At 50.5% G+C, this 16,145-nt stretch overlaps 7 protein-coding genes across 7 annotated transcripts; 4 read left to right on the forward strand and 3 right to left on the reverse strand.

The window, feature by feature from the left end:
- Positions 1 to 161: 161 nt before the first annotated feature.
- On the forward strand, positions 162 to 2,436 carry ALT_9281 (choline transport protein; the record flags this gene model as incomplete). The annotated part of the gene is made up of 13 exons (XM_033560639.2): positions 162 to 267; positions 316 to 396; positions 463 to 513; positions 563 to 739; positions 789 to 977; positions 1,031 to 1,218; positions 1,268 to 1,291; positions 1,346 to 1,373; positions 1,427 to 1,639; positions 1,705 to 1,762; positions 1,824 to 1,955; positions 2,026 to 2,210; positions 2,270 to 2,436. 13 exons carry the CDS (start codon positions 162 to 164, stop codon positions 2,434 to 2,436), a joined length of 1,599 nt encoding a protein of 532 aa, XP_033416530.1.
- A 263-nt stretch (positions 2,437 to 2,699) lies between these two features.
- On the reverse strand, positions 2,700 to 3,617 carry ALT_9282 (PX domain-containing protein YPT35; the record flags this gene model as incomplete). The annotated part of the gene is made up of 5 exons (XM_033560638.2): positions 2,700 to 2,772; positions 2,830 to 2,887; positions 2,940 to 3,034; positions 3,106 to 3,131; positions 3,186 to 3,617. 5 exons carry the CDS (start codon positions 3,615 to 3,617, stop codon positions 2,700 to 2,702), a joined length of 684 nt encoding a protein of 227 aa, XP_033416529.2.
- Positions 3,618 to 5,471: 1,854 nt separating this feature from the next.
- ALT_9283 (uncharacterized protein) lies at positions 5,472 to 6,192 on the forward strand (the record flags this gene model as incomplete). Its single annotated transcript, XM_089600578.1, has 3 exons — positions 5,472 to 5,577; positions 5,640 to 5,731; positions 5,821 to 6,192. The coding sequence occupies 3 exons, from the start codon at positions 5,472 to 5,474 to the stop codon at positions 6,190 to 6,192; spliced, it is 570 nt and encodes a 189-aa protein (XP_089455075.1).
- Positions 6,193 to 8,778: 2,586 nt separating this feature from the next.
- ALT_9284 (COP9 signalosome complex subunit 1) lies at positions 8,779 to 10,452 on the forward strand (the record flags this gene model as incomplete). Its single annotated transcript, XM_089600579.1, has 3 exons — positions 8,779 to 9,034; positions 9,102 to 9,382; positions 9,436 to 10,452. The coding sequence occupies 3 exons, from the start codon at positions 8,779 to 8,781 to the stop codon at positions 10,450 to 10,452; spliced, it is 1,554 nt and encodes a 517-aa protein (XP_089455076.1).
- Positions 10,453 to 10,854: 402 nt separating this feature from the next.
- ALT_9285 (Gfo/Idh/MocA family protein) lies at positions 10,855 to 12,207 on the forward strand (the record flags this gene model as incomplete). The annotated part of the gene is made up of 4 exons (XM_033560634.2): positions 10,855 to 10,987; positions 11,037 to 11,350; positions 11,405 to 11,552; positions 11,606 to 12,207. The coding sequence occupies 4 exons, from the start codon at positions 10,855 to 10,857 to the stop codon at positions 12,205 to 12,207; spliced, it is 1,197 nt and encodes a 398-aa protein (XP_033416525.2).
- A 103-nt stretch (positions 12,208 to 12,310) lies between these two features.
- On the reverse strand, positions 12,311 to 13,099 carry ALT_9286 (putative GPI anchored glycoprotein; the record flags this gene model as incomplete). The annotated part of the gene is made up of 3 exons (XM_033560633.2): positions 12,311 to 12,716; positions 12,773 to 12,900; positions 12,968 to 13,099. The coding sequence occupies 3 exons, from the start codon at positions 13,097 to 13,099 to the stop codon at positions 12,311 to 12,313; spliced, it is 666 nt and encodes a 221-aa protein (XP_033416524.2).
- A 920-nt stretch (positions 13,100 to 14,019) lies between these two features.
- On the reverse strand, positions 14,020 to 15,725 carry ALT_9287 (putative MFS transporter; the record flags this gene model as incomplete). Its single annotated transcript, XM_033560632.2, has 2 exons — positions 14,020 to 15,408; positions 15,471 to 15,725. The coding sequence occupies 2 exons, from the start codon at positions 15,723 to 15,725 to the stop codon at positions 14,020 to 14,022; spliced, it is 1,644 nt and encodes a 547-aa protein (XP_033416523.2).
- Positions 15,726 to 16,145: the final 420 nt, after the last annotated feature.

A 16,145-nucleotide genomic window follows, 5' to 3' on the forward strand; every position in this document is an offset into this window, starting at 1 on the left:
GACCCCGTCTCCGATAAGCACCGTATGTTCTCGATAAGGAGACGGTCACACGAGACTACGATGGGCAGACCAGAATGTTGACTTTAATTTATCAATCTGGGTCTGAACCAAGCACATTTTTCGATTGTGTATGTTGAGTTCCTTCACGCACATCCACCACAATGGGTGACTCGAAAATGGCATCTCCTGTGGCCGACGCTGTCGAGGATCATGGCTCTGGTATCATTCGGGTTCAAAATGCAGATGAGCTGCGTTTGGCGCAGATGGGTATGTTTTAGCTGGATTCGTTAATGAGCGGTTGTTGACCACGCCTAGGCCATAAACAAGAGCTAAAAAGACATTTCTCGGTATGGAGTCTAATCGGTCTGGCTGCCAATTGCACCATATCGTGGACTGGTGAGTCTCCCCTGATCAACATTGGATCTTTTTTTTTGGTTTGTTGGGTTGACATCTCCATTGCAGGTTTGGGACTCGGTTTGATCACGTCTATCAACGCCGGTGGACCTGGTGCTTGTAGGACACTCCCCGATCTTCTGCGCGACATTATGATTGACGGCTCCAGTGATCTACGGGTTTATCCTCGTCTTCATCCTCCAATGCTTTTTGGCTACCTCCTTGGCTGAATTTGTGTCTGCATACCCGGTCGAGGGTGGCATGTACCATTGGATTGCTGCCATTGCCCCGAAACGATACAACAGCATTCTCAGCTTCGCGACGGGTTGGAGCACGGTGTTCGGATGTGAGCTTGTCCGGGATCATTGTTTTAGAGACAAATCTGACGGGGACAGGGATATTCACAACCGCATCTACCAATCTGATCTACGCGACCAACTTCATGGCCTTGATTGCGCTGTACCAGACGGATCTCGTGATTCAGCCATGGATGACCTTCGTTGCGTACCAGGGATTCAACATTTTGACGGCGGGGATAGTCATGTTTGGGAATCGTTATATTCCACTTATCAACAAGTTTTCTTGTGAGATGATATTTTCGCATTTTATGAACCTGCCATGCTAACAGTCGAGCAAGTATGCTATCTCCAACTGGCCTGGTTCGTCATCATGGTCACCGTTGCTGCCGCAGCTCCCAAGCATAACGACAGCGAATTCGTGTTCAGAACGTGGATGAATAACACCGGCTGGGAGAACAATGTAATCTGCTTCATCACAGGACTGGTGAACCCGCTATACTCGCTTGGTGGTCTGGATGGCATAACGGTTTGTCCTTTCCCTGAAAATGTCTAGGCTCTTCTGACCAAAATTGCAGCACATCACAGAGGAAATGCCAAACGTAAGTAGTATTGCTCAAGTTCGCATCCAGCCGCTGACTTGACTCGCCCAACAGCCTGGACGAAACGCTCCTTTAGCCCTCGGTGAGCTCTTTTCTCTCCTTGCAATCCCTCGCCTTGCAACTAATGTCGAACAGCCTGCACGCTCGGCATTGCTTTCGTGACCGGGCTTACCTACCTGCTCAGTCTCATGTACTCCGTCCAAGACTACACCAGCCTAGCTTCAACCCAGACAGGCCTTCCCCTGGCAGAGATCTTCCGCCAGGCGACTCAGACCCGCGGCGGTGCCTTTGCCTTGACCTTCATGCTGTGGGTCGCTCTGGGCCCATGCATGCTCGGCTCTCAGCTAAGTATGCCCATGCACTACCCTCACCCACTTTTCTCCGCAGTAAAAATCTAACGTCTCACACGCTAGGTACCGGCCGAGTTTTCTGGGCGTTCGCTCGTGACGGCGGCCTCCCGCTCTCGAGGATGTAAGCAGCTTCCCAACTTTAGTCATTCATACTACGAAAACCACCTAACAGGCAATTCTAGCTGGGCAAAGGTCAACCCCCGCTTCGAAACCCCGTTCAACGCCCAGCTATGCGTGGGCGTCATCACGGCCCTGCTGGGCTGTATCTATCTCGGTTCTAGCACCGCCTTCAATGCCATGATGAGCTCGGCGGTGTAAGTGCAGGCCTTTTTCGTTGTGTGAGGTGCAACCGTGTAACTCGATGTGCTGATTGGTGGCATGCAGGACAATTAACAACCTGGCCTACCTCGTCCCCATCCTCACCAACGTCCTTGTGGGGCGCCGGACGATGCACCGCGGTCCCTTTTTCCTGGGCCATGTGCCCGGTATGGCTGTGAATATTATTACGGTTGCATGGCTGGTGTTTGCCATTGTGTTTTTCTCGTTCCCGTATTATATGCCTATCACTGGTGAGTCCAAACTTGTGGATAAGAAGCTGGTGGCGTCGGGAAGCTGACAGGCTGAGCAGCGTCGAATATGAATTACACCTGTGTTTGTGTTGGTGGATTCCTGCTCATCACGTTGCTCTGGTGGGTTGTTGCGGGAAAGAAGTACTCGAAGAATATGCAGAAGGCACGCGAGGAGGAGCAGAATGCTGCTCGTGCTATGATGGTTACTCACGAGGGAAAGGAGTAGGACGTAGGATCTTGACCTACGACAGGTAGTGAAGAAAGTGACAATGTAAGTTTTTCATTGAATATCATCCTAATTGTATATCGGTAGCCGACACCAGTGCAGTGTTAGAATGACGCCGTGTCTCATGTAGTCATTGCTCTTGTATTTCAAGCCCGAGGACTTTTACCATAAATGCCTCTAGACGGCAATGCAAATAGTGAGCTGACTAACAAACAAGTCGTCATGATTTCGACGTAAGACAATCGACCGAGTGCAAAATGGTACTAGCACATTCGACCGAAGAGAAACTCCTTGACGATGGGCGAGCCCGAGAATTCGGGATTGAGTAGGACGCAACTAGGTAATCTAAGGTTAACTCCAGATGGGAAATTGTGGATGGGACGGCAAACTTACTTCAAGAAGTATTCCAGACCGACTCGTCGGGACTCAAGAAATGCAGGGCGAAATTTATCTGGGAAAGATCGTTAACTGAGAGTCAGCTTTGTCCACTGAGAGACACATACAGAGAACACTTTTAGGAGGCAGTGCTGGTAAAGCGTTCTTCGCATGTGGGAAGGAGGCTTGCAATTGCCGTCGTAGATCATCAAATTCGGAGTATCTGTGCGCTGTGAGCAAGATGACTCTCGTCCAGCTGTTCGCGCCCGATAGGATGATGAGATCGGGACGTACCTCATGCGAACAGTTATGGGACCACCCTACGGCTACGTTAACACCAGATCCATATCGTCATGAACAAGGAGCCAACATACATCAAGGGTTTGTATTCTGCAACTCCAAACCACATATGCGCCTACTCCAGTCTTCCCTTGGACAACCGCATAGTCATCAACGGTGACACTCTTGGCCCAGAGACCCCGGCTGGTTTCCGAGTTGGGATCCTCAGTATGATCCTCTAATGTGATGGCCGGCTCATCCAAAGAGATCTGAGATGTGCGGGATGCATTCCGGTGGTGGCTCCAGTACGGCGGAATCACACCGGAGACAGGACGATCAGTGGACGAGGCATGACGGGCCTGCGGGAGGACAGAACCGTTGCTCACGCTAACTCCGTCGGATAGCGCAGCAGCGACAATGGTATCTGTATCGACAGCGGGGGAGGTTGTGGTGGTGGGAAACTGGGGAGAGGAGGATAACGGCTGCGGCCGAGACACCGAACCGGTCTCCTCATTCGCTGGCTCCATCCATTTAACTACCTGGGGGGTTGGACGTGCTGGCACGGACGGCAACCAGAGAGGGAGAGTGACAATCAAATTCTGGTACTCTGTAATATTCGACTAAAACAAGTAAGTAAAACGTAAAGAAATGCAACCTAAAATGAGGAGAGCAACGGTGGAAGCAAGGGTACGGGGACGCACCGATATTGAACACTAACGGGGCTCACTAGCGAAGCTTGCTGGGTGGTTGGTCTGTGTCCTGCTCAGTGGATGTAGTAGACATGCATCGAGTCTGAGAGGCGTTGAGAGGAAAGTAAAAATAGAAAAAGAAATCGGATCAGATGCAAGGTCAATTCAAACAATGTTGTCCATGAGAAATTTATGACGAGTCTGAGACATAGAGTATGCCATCTGACCATCGATGTCTTTGCATTTCTTGATTCTCGGGTCGATCTCCTCCTCTTGATGTCCTCCGGCCAAATAACAGCCAGGTCACGGGACTTTCAAGAATACCGCATATTCGAGAAGAAAGTCATGAGTCAGCAGGTTTCCTTATCTGTACTAGTCCCTTCATCTTCTTTTGGTTCTTCATCGCCCTCGGCATTCTTCAGCAGCTGTCCTCAGTTATTGTTGATCAAACTCTATCACGACAGACATCTCCTTTCCTACGTTCCAACTTATGCCTGACTATATGTTGAAAGAGTATCTGTCTTTAAGGATTACGGATACCATTAGCCGTTATTCCGGAATCTCCTTCGTGCTCGTTCTGTTGGCGACCAGCACCATCCATCTAGTGTAAACACTAGAAGAAGCCAAGAGTGGTTCCGTCCAACCAGATTCCTTGTTTGGGGAAAGTCAATGTCTACCGGTGAGACATCTGAACACCTCCCCAAGCAGTTATCCGTCAATAATATCTAATCGGCTCTCTTTGGTTCAAAACATCCCAGCACCATTTTCGACTCCAGCGTCAGGTGCGGAGAAGACACAGTGATAAGGATTTGGATTATCGAAGTACGAGTGCGTAGTTTGTATGTAATCTTGAGACACCCCACGTCCGATAGGAAGCATGTGGATTCCCAGCATCGATAGGGGTTCTAAGGTCGGGATGCAAACCCTTGTTCGTATTATTGAGGATTCCCCGGATCGACATTTTTTTTTTTTTTTTTCTTCAATGGAAAACAGTAGCCCCTTAACAAGACACCCTTTATTTCTGACCACCAGCCAGCCGATCTGATCCGTATTCTATATTGTCTGTCTACCTAACAACCAAGACAATCCCCAGCTAACCACCCGACTTTTTTTGCCAAATTGCCGCAAACCAAGGCTGGATGATCCGATACCACAGTTGGCAGGTGACTAACTACGGAGCATCGTACTACACTACTACGTACTCCAATAGCTCGCCACCAGTTTCCAGTGACAGATAGAGCATCTAGTCTCAAATGTGGTGTAGCGCTAGTCCTTTACTAGTCCACTGCTGCAGTAGTACCACGGACTACGGACCGACTTCTTTAAAAGCTCCTGCGTCGGCCATATTCAGTAGTCAATCCGGAGCTTCTCCTCACTGTCGACTTGTTTGCTTCTCCACTTGTACACTTGGTTCGGTGGTTCCCAGGTCAATTCCAAGAGCCCATCTTCTTCTTCCACTTTCCATTCAGGGCTTCCATTATCAGTAGTCGACTGTGTCACAAGGGCAAAGGGCATTGCTATTGACCTTTGGTTCTTCCGGAAATCTCTCTTCTCTCTCTCCCTGTCCTCCTTTGCGACCTTGACTCTCAAGGTATCCTTAGAATCGCCACAAGTACAACTTAGAAAGTTTCCAAAAACCCTGCGATTGTCACGTCTTTCTCGTTCAATTGTCGACATACTATCATAGACAATATGATCTTCTCTCGTACTCTGATTGTCGCCGCCTCGATGGTCGGGCTGGTCAGCAGCCAAACTTGGACTGCCGTGAACATCAGTGCCATTGACCCCGCCACACGAAGTAGGTCTCAAGTACATTAGATCTTACACTCGAGCTCTGTCTAACTACTTTGACCCTGCCAGGCAAATGGTGTCTCGATCAGACCTCGTCCTGTCCCCTCCTCTGTCTCCAAATTAATGCCACTAGCGATCCAAGACAGAACGAGTGCGACTCTGTAAGTCAAATCCGACACCTCGGGCCACCTCCTAGAATGATTTGCTGACAGGCCTCCTTCTCTTCGGATAGGATTCTCTCTCTTACCAGTGTGTTTGCTCCAACGGCATCTCTCCAAACACCTCCGAATACTCTCAGACCATTCCCTTCTACCTCTGCACCGAGGCCAACAACGAGTGCGTTGATCGATGCTCCAGTGCCGACTCGGCCTGTCAGTCTGCTTGTCGCTCTGATCACCCTTGTGGAGCTCAGAATCCCACGCGCCACAATGTCACTACGACCAGTGCCACATCGAACCCTACCAACAATCCTGCTACGACAACGACTCTGGCCGCATTCACAGGAGAAGCCACGAACAAGAAGAACGCGGCAGTCAGGGTCTCGTCCGTTGACATCGGCCATGTGTATGGTCTGTGTGTTGTGGTGGGTGGCTTCATTGCTGGATTCGCAGTGCTGCTGTAAACCGCTTGCGTGAACCCTCACTAGACTGTGCGCTGTACATTGGTACAGCTCGGAATAGTTTTCTGGATTGTAATTTCTTCTTGTTGATGTTATTCTAAGACATTGTCAGCGTCATTTCATGTCTCTATTTCTGTTTTTCCTTGCATACATGGAGTCCTCGCTATCGTCATTCCCAGCTTATTCTTTTCAAGACTTTGCGGAGGCCTTATTCTGCTCTGTGACATGTTGATCAACTTTCACGACCTATGCCTATCTGAATAATCATAATCACGGTACTTCCTCTGGATTTGTTGCAAATACGTCTTATTAATAAATAAGAGTAGGTATGACTGGTTGTAGAGGCATTAGCTACGAGGACCGTGACGGATGCGCGAGATGAGCATTTACTCCAGCTGATGTGGAAGGTACCTCCGTCTTGCTTACAACACCTCGAACCGGGTCGGACGACATGCATTTCAGGCAAGAACAAACAGCTGACGGACAGGATATGGACATCTGGGAGATCTACGTTACCTAGATAAGGGTTATGATAGTCACTGTTGGGACTGGCTGTTCATCTCGGATGGCTGGTACACTCTTTCAAGACTGCCGTCGTTGATGAGTCTTTCCTTCTCCGTCTCGCATTTCTACCGTTCCTTCCTTCGGGAGCTTCTTTCCTGTTTCGTCTCACTGCCCGTCACGTTCATCTCTCAGCAGTAAACCAGAAATCGCGCGACTCAATTCTCAGTTCTGCCTGGAAGAGCATGTATAACCGCACTCACGCCATCTCAACGACCTGCTTCTTCCTCTCAAATCCAGATCGTCCTCCCTTTGAATTGTCATCGCCATACACCTAGTCGAGGTCATACTCACAGGATGCCTAGGGTACGCATGAGCCACCTCCTCTCGACTGGCATTTCAATAGGCCCAACAGTAAGGGGTTTGATTGCTGATAGCAGCAGGGTCCATTTTGTCAACTTTGCTTGCAAAGAGGCCATTCCCTGATCAGGTGCCCACTGAGAGAGGGTCTGATGTTCCTCGTATGTGCCACGGTGATTGAAACCATTGTATCATTCCGGAGACTGATGTTTGATACAGGGCCACGTGTCTATGATGCTGCGACTTCCGAACGAAACAGAGAGGATCTCGAGGCCATCCGAAAATACAAGCAATAGACCAGATTGGCGCCGTCGGAGAAGATGGTTGAACGCCAGCCGTCGCATGAGAGAGCAAATTACTAGACGGAGAGGCAATATGGTAGATCCCGACGTGCAACTATATCACCGAAGTAGGACTGACATACACACTAGTACAATCATGCCAGCCGTGGCACCTATACAGCTGTCCAGTCTATGCCTCCTCCGCCTCCTCCGCCGAATACACGGTAAGCACCTCACTTGGCATGCCTACGGATCTATAGATAACAAAGCAAAAAAGTGCAATCAGTATGGCGGGGAACGCCTCCGTCATAACAGTTGGGTATGTATCACGTTTGAACAGACGTGCTAGGCTCAATGTTAACAGTCATCCTGGCTCATCCTCATCTTCAATCATTTATTCTACCTAGTGAGGGAAGACTCCTGTAGGATCGTCATTAATGCTGACTTTCTCCCAGCTCTGCAACAAGCGACTCGACCATTGCAGACGAGAATCAGTGAGTATATATCAAGTATTCCTGTTCAATCGCGTGACCTGAGGCTCATTGCGTAATAGCACAAACCTAAGGTCGGCTTGACGCTTGTTCCTATGCTTATTGCATGAGTTAATATGGAGATTCATTAGTAGCAATCACTCCTCCAGGACTGAGCCGGTTGAGAGCTCTCAGGCGGCATCCGACGGTCTTCCCCTGAGACTCGGTAATGAGACTAGGCTGCCTGGAAACTCGAGCAATGGAGGGCTAGTCAATGAAACCATGTTCGATGAAATTGCCTCCATGGACCACCCGGAGAGAGAATATGATTCACACTGGGATTCGACCGCGCAGGTTGATACTGTGATGACAGGCGCAGTAGGAGCTGTAGTCGGGGTTAATGGTGACGGGATCTTTGTCATTATCTGATCAACTGATGACTTGCTTTCCCATACTTGTGCTGGAGATGGTCTGAATGCTGTACAAGAATCATCAAATTATTGTTTTGTCGGGGAGAAGAATGGAGGCGGTGAATTCGGCGGTCAATCCTCGACGATGGTGCCTTGGGGCTTAGAATGTCAAATAATGCCGGTGATGATCACTTCGATACGCCATCCTTAGTGCCTCTAGAGTTGCAAACTTGCAATCGCATATCTATTACGCGTTGAGAGCCATCGTCTATAGAACGGATTTGTGGGTTCAAAACTACTTGTTAGAAAATCAGTCTTACTATTCACTTCTGTTACTTCCCTACTGTCACTAGCCCTCCGCCCATTGTCCAGTCCAGTACACCGTTCTCCGCATCGCCCTATCAAGGTCACTGAGATCAGCTTTGGGAATCGTACATTGTGCTCCTTCTCTGCATATCAAAACGCCGCTTGAAGCTCCTCGCTATCTTTTTGTTTCCAACATAAATCCGATCCAAAAGACCTACCGTGCCGTCGACGCAGGCGTTGCACGTGCACCACGACGACGCCATGGATTCAACACTCCCAGATGCTTTTGATGCATCTCAGCCTGGTTTATACGCGGAACAGGCCTCTAGTGCAGGGATGGTTGATCCAGAGGGTACAAATGGGAACATGATAGCGTCAGCGCCTTTTGTAAAGGTTGATGGTGGGTTGTCCCCTGCTATACGAGCGGGAAGATTAACTGTCAATGAGGGGAAGTTGCTAATGTACATTGAAGACCCACCTAAATTTGAACTCGAGTCTTACATTGCGAACTACACCGGTTAGTAGGAAAACATGGCACGCACCCAAAGCTCCGACGGCCGCAACTAATGATACTCGCACAACAGGACGGACCAGATTCAATCGCTTGTACCTCATAGGCACTTGCTCCACGTATCTCTCTACAGAAGCGCTCAAGGCTGCGGTTGCTGAAGCAAAGGCGGGAAAAGATGTCGTCAGGTACCAACAGGCTGTTCGAGCACTGGCCGAAGTCTCGCCGAATGAACCTGAAGCCATTGAGGACACGAAATGGGTGGACCATATGCAGAGAGTTGTGAAGTCTGAGACGGACCGGTTAGAGCACGAGTTGAGGGGTTATAAGAACAATCTGATCAAGGAGAGCATACGGGTAAGTGGAATATTGCTGGAATGAGCACCGATGCTAACTTTACATGTTCACAGATGGGCAACGAAGATCTCGGAGTACACTACCATCAGATCGGCAACTTGGTGGCCGCTTCCAAGGCCTACTCGCGCATGAGGGACTACTGCACAACACCCAGCCACATCGCGTCTATGTTGTTCAAGATTATCAATGTGGCAATCGAACGGGGAGACTGGTTGAGTGTACAATCCAACGTGCATCGGCTGCGCAACCTCCAGTCGAAACCGGAAGAGCAGGCGAAGAACCAACCTAAGATGTCAGCCGCTTTGGGCTTGTCCCAGCTGCACTCTGGATCGTACTTGGATGCTGCGAACAGTTTCTTGACTACTGATCCGTCGTTTGGGGATTCTTACAACGAAGTCGTCACATCGAACGACGTGGCGGTTTATGGTGGGCTCTGTGCTCTTGCGTCGATGGATCGTAATGAGCTCCAGCGCCGCGTACTCGACAACAACTCGTTCCGCAATTTCCTCGAACTCGAACCGCATATTCGCCGGGCGATCTCCTTCTTCTGCAATTCAAAGTTCCGGCCTTGTTTGGAGATTCTTGAGTCCTACAAAGCCGATTATCTACTCGACATCCACCTTCAGCGTCATGTCAGCACCCTTTTCACCCGCATCCGTACCAAGGCTATCCAGCAATACCTCGTTCCTTTTAGCCGCGTGACGCTCGATTCCATGTTGAAGATCTTTGCTCCAGGGGTCGCTGGCGGCCAGGCGCATCCGACCGACTTCAACTCCCCGTTCGTGCAAGAGCTGATCAGCCTGATCCAGGATGGAACGCTGGATGCTCGGATTGACTTGGAGAAGGGGGTGCTTGTATCTAAGCAGACCGATCTACGGACAGACGTGCAGCGAGCAGCACTGGAGAGCCTTGTCAACTTCAGAAAAGAGGCACATCTCCGGCTGTTGCGGACTAACATCCTTCGTGCCGGGCTAGAGGTGCGGGCACCGGGAGAAGAGAGGAAGCTCAGGCCAGAGGATCGAGGCGTTGGAAGAGGATTGGCTGGGCTAGGGGGTAAGTATTCTCGGTGATGACCTTCTAACGAGACATTCGTCGACACAATAATATCAGTCCGGAGTCTGAGAAGACCGTACTTTTATGGTTATGAATAACATTTGACATCCTTCTCTACAATGTTCTGTGCATAGGACCTCAACCCTTGATTAAGAATATAACAGAATAATTAATTTACCATAGCTAAGGGCCCAACTATTCGAACACATTAGAGAGGTATCCCCTTGTCAGTTGTCGATGTCAAGTGTGAGGGTAGCTGATGAAGTTATAACGTCATAGCTCCGTTGCATCATTGACACGACCTCAGACCACCAGGTGCAATGCAATACCAATATAAATGATCTCAAGCTTACCTACAGTAACCAACGTATCCGACCGATTCTCAACTTCAAATAATCGTCATTGCATTTGTTGCGATCATGGCGCTCGTCGACCAAGCCGCTACATTCCTACACCAATACGTCTACTCGTGGCTTCACACCACTCCCAGTAAAACTCCCGACGCATTGAAACTGGGCGTCATCTCAACCGCCCAAATCAACCCTGCAGCCAGTCAGTTTTATATCTCATGATGCCACGCCGCATACTAACAAACCTCTAGTAATTCACCCCGCCGAATCCCACCCATCAGTCATCCTCCACGGCATCGCCTCGCGGGATCTCTCCACAGCCCAAAAGCACCAGAGAAAGTACCGTTTCAGCAAAGCCTACGGCTCGTATCAGGATCTTCTGGACGATCCGGACATCGACATCGTGTACATATCCACGCCGAACGGGCTGCACTACGAGTGGGCCGCGAAGGCGCTCAAGGCCGGGAAGCATGTGCTCTGCGAGAAACCATTTACGGCGAATGCGGACGAGGCGAAGAGGTTGGTGGAGCTGGCGAGGGAGAAGGGATTGATTGTTGAGGAGGCAGTAAGTTTTTATTATCTTTTTTGTTTGCGCGGCAGGCAGGGTTGACAGATGTAGTTCCATTGGCAGTTCCATCCGGCTGCGCATGCGTGGCGCCAGATCCTGGATTCGAGGAAATACGGGAAGATAATCTGTACAAAGGCCGCTATGACGGCTAGTCCTGGTGTCCCTGGGGGCGATATCCGGTGGAAGTTTGATCTTGCGGGTGAGTCTTAAGATCTACCCTCTGTCGTGCAGCAAGTAGTTGACAAGGTATAGGCGGCTCGGCAATGGACATGACATACGCGCTGTCGTTTACCCGCTATGCGCTGCATGCGCAGCTCCCGCAGGAGATCATCTCCGTCAGCGTGCGGCCGTCCAAGGATGACCCGCGCGTGGACGAGGCCATGTACGCGCACATCGACTTCCAAGGCCCGGACGGCAACCCCGTGCACAGCCGCGTGTACACGGACATGGCGCGCGAGAAAGTCGCGGGCGTGATTCCGCGGGTCTGGGAGTTACCGTCCATCGAGGTCGAGACGGAGAAGGCGATTATTTACTACTACAACGCCATGATGCCGCATCTGTACCACTACATCTCCATCCAGGACAAGACGACGGGCAAGGTGAGCTACAAGAAGCAGTACTCTGGTGGTCCCTTGTGGGGCAATGTGGTGACGAGCACGGGGGAGAAGGGCGGAAACCCGCACTGGAGTACGTATCGATGGCAGCTGGAGGCGTTTGTGGATGCGGTTAAGGGGAAGACGCCGGCGTATTGGGTCAGCGGGGAGGAGAGTATCTGGCAGATGGAGTCAATTGATTCCCTGTACAAGGCGGCCAATTTGCCTGTGCGGCCGTCCCAAGGGACTAAGCTGGGATAGGCGGGTTTTCTACCAGCATTATTCAATTCATGTATATTCGGTTTGATAGTTTTGTACAGTAGATCACGTTCCAAGCAAATAATATGACGGAGCCATCACGCCATTAAGCCAGGGCCAGAGCCATAGCCATAGCAGCACCCCCAATAGCCCAGTTGGCATTTCCAGTAATCTGAGGCATGGCAGCGTTTCCGCTGGAGCTGTGGGACGTCGAGGCCGAGGCCGAGGCCGAAGGCGAAGAGCCAGTGGCCTGGGCGCCGGCCGTCGCAGACGGGCCCGACGTGGCCATGGTAGTCATTCCAGTCGCCGAAGGCGCGCCGCCGGTGACGGATGCTCCAGTGGTGGCGTGCGCACCGGCGGTGGCCGTGCCGGTCACCACAACGGGCGCAAAGAAAGAGCCAATGTCTGTGGTTATGGCGGTGGCAGTCACTTGAGTTTCGGTGCTGTCCGTCTGCGTAATTTGGCAGGAGATGGAGGTGGTGTCGCCGAGATTGCAGCCGTATGCGGCGTAGCTGTTGAGGATGTCAGCGGCACGCTCAATTTTCTTCTCACCACAAGGGCGACATACTAGCCGTCGTAAGAATACATTTGCTGCACCGTCGAGGCGTCCTGGATAATTGTGAGACCGCCTCCGGGCATATCGCAGTCGTCACCGGCAGAGACGCAGTTGACGCGGTAGGTGGTTGCAGAGCCGCTCTGGGTTCTCACGTCAGATGGATGATTTTGCAGAACATTGAGCAATGATGAATCCCGACAAACGTACACTGCCGAGGACTTCCGCCACGAGACTCAGGGAATCAGCATAGGGCAGAAAGAGTGACACGGTGCTCTCAGCAGCGACTGTGGCCGCAGTGGCTGTCAGGAGCGTAAGAGAGCGGATGGCGTTGGAACGCATTTTGTAAAATCTCAGTGAAAGTGGTTATATTGGAACAAAGGTTGGATGTGAAGAGATGGAGCTCGTCGGGAAGAGAGCGACGAAAAAGGTAGGGTCAGAGATATAAGGATTATGGGATCATCCGTCGTACAGGCGTAAACGGAGTGACTGGCAGCAAAACAGATAATTCAATGAAAGTTCGAATGATAAGGACAAAGGATGTCGAAGGAAAACGAGTCAAGCATATTCGCCTCTGGGTCATCATGCCCCTGATAAATGACTCTCAATCTTACTAGTCAGCCATTAGTGCATGGGAGGCGGCTGAGGCTGGAAGCCTAGTCGTTTCGTTGGCTCGCTAATGTATCCGAGTCAAACGAAACTTTCAGAGAATGGGTCGAGGTGTGCTTGACTATCCGTAATTGGACGCATCGTGGTTTTTGTTCAGCCGCACAAGGGCAAGATTGGTGGTTATTTCCAGAAACACTGGCAGTGGAAGCGTCGGGGATTGCCGCATCGATCCATGTCTTGAATGGAATATGGGAGTCTCCGAGTCAGGTCTGCAAATCCTGATTGGTTGACTGTGAACTAACGCCATTGGCGGGAAACACTGATGCGGCAGCTAGGCTTTTCCAGGACTAGCGCAAGTATTAAAAATTCCGATTGGTAATTAACTTGCCTTTTTGGCTGAAGCGTCTATTGATTGAAGAATACATCGGAGGTACCTCCAAGGAAAGATTCCTCTGGTATTTGCGCAACAATGCGAGCGTGGCTCTTGGTCATTGACTCTATGTTATGCAAAGTCCATCGAGTCAAGTAACAAACACGCAATGTTTGAGGAATACCGTCATCGAATCGTAAGAATTCTTCGTCCTGCCACTTTCCGACATAAAGGCACCGCCCATCAAGTAGTGTTGGCGATTGGTCTGCCGCGATTGACACAGCTAAGTATCAGTACGGTTGGCAGACTTTTTCGCATAGCTCATTGCACCAGTTGCGATCCCTGCGAGAAGCAGTACAGCATTGAAGCCGGCCATTATATAGAACGGACTTGCCGGAGACAAATCATCGAACAGGAGACCTCCAAGCTTGGTTAGAAACAATATTCCTGCCCCTCCGTACAGGGAATAAACACCAGCAATTGATCCCTTCAGGTGTGACAACTGGTGGCCTCTCTGGCGCGTAGACTCTTGTAGCAAGGGTTGATGTTCGTCGACGTCTTGGTTTACCTCGTTCGTCGAAGTACTCACGGGACCCTCTTGTGTATGAAAAATCTCTGAACCGTCAGAATCAAGACTGATACTGAGGATACCATTGCTCAGCACCGCCAGGCTGCAGACAATGGCCCCGATTTGGCTGATACCGATCAAGCCCATTAGAACAAAGACACCCGCACTGCCGTCCGATCCGCTAAATTGAGGACTAGGCAACAGCGCAAACACAGTATAGCCAAGAATACCAGCCAAAGATGCGAACAGAAGCGGTGCATGGTACCGGCGCGATCTTTCCGACAGATACCCAAACGCCGGTGCCGCGATCAGAGCAACTAGCTGAGAGACGCCGGTCAGGATGGAAGCCAAGATGTAGGCTTTGCGGCACGTTTGTTTGATATCCCTCGGTATCGATTCTGGTACCTCGCCCTGCTCATGACCGCACAGGCCAGATCGTCGATAGTAGTGGTTGACAAAAAGGGGAATAAACAATGAAATGCCAACTGATGAGGCGCGTGCAACAAAACCTCCCAGGTAACCGAGGAATATATCCCGGTTTCGTACCCCTAAGTAAAGTGCTGTACCAAGTTGATCGAGGTATGGTAATTGTATCACTCCTTTGCTCGAGGCCAGCCGGTCGGTCTCAGACGCAGATGTCTTTGGGGAGGCCCACAATAAGTGCCATCCCTTTCCTTCTTCACTTGCAAGACCCCTAAGACCCATCAGGCAGCAGAAACTGACCAAAAGCGCCACCGAAGCAACCAAGTAGTAACTGTTCTGGATGGCTTCCGAGGGAGAGTAACCCCAGCTCTGAAAACGAGCTGGTAGAGGAAGGAAAATGGTTAGAGATATGAGGGCACCGCCGCCAGCGCACATGCCCACAAATCCGGCCAGCCGAGAGGAAGAAGACTTCGCCTCAGCCCGGGGTTCTTGCCTGAGACGCACTTGCTCGCTTGAAGTTCCTCCGGCCACGGCAGGTAAGACAGCTGTCACCATGGTTGAGACTGCAGAGCCTCCAAGGCTGAAGAATAACCTTCCCAGTAGCAGCTGAGGGTAGACATTTCTTGCTTGCACGAACACAACCAGCGAAGCGGCTATGATGCCATAGCCGATGACGCAAACCTTTTGTGAGAGCATGTCAGTGATGATGGACCTACATCGAAAATAATGTTGACTAAACGTACATTGCGGACACCTATACGATCAGAAAGCAACCCCCATAAAGGGCACGCGGCCAGCGCGAGCAGTTCATCAGCAAATCCCAAGGTGCCAACAGCGTCTCCCTCACCATCGTGTAGTCCAATCAATTCAGTGACCACAAAGGAGACAGATGAATTGACGAAGACCAAAAAGGCAATGGAGAATGGACAGACGGCAAGCAGATATGTGAATGTCTGAGTGCGGGTGGCTGTGAATAGAGCTGGTTGTGACGCCATCATATCACCCAAATCATAGTTTGACCGATGTGCTTGGTACGTCTGCGGAGACCTTTGCACTCCTTTCTGTATGGGACTCTGCTCTAGAGCGATTCTGCATCAAGATCCAAGCGAGATGACGAGAATGATTCGATGCGGATTTAGTTGAATAGGATGATTACGGCTGATGCATAGCCATCACCTGTCTGTCATCCAGGTCACATGATCTAAATATCCATTCCCAGATCGACGACTCGCATATCGTATTCAAGCTGAGAATCCAGGAACTTAATACTGATCAATTATAGACGAGAGGAGAACGTACTACGGAATCTTCGGAGTGACACAGCAGTGGTATCAGCTTCTGCCTGTTTGTTTATATTCCGCAGTATTCTAGTGAAGGGTTGCATTGCAATCGATAACCATACGAAGCCTTAGAATCCA

The sequence above is a fragment of the Aspergillus lentulus genome (genome assembly GCF_001445615.1).
Source record: "Aspergillus lentulus DNA, contig: Alt17, strain: IFM 54703, whole genome shotgun sequence".
Lineage (NCBI taxonomy): Eukaryota > Fungi > Ascomycota > Eurotiomycetes > Eurotiales > Aspergillaceae > Aspergillus > Aspergillus lentulus.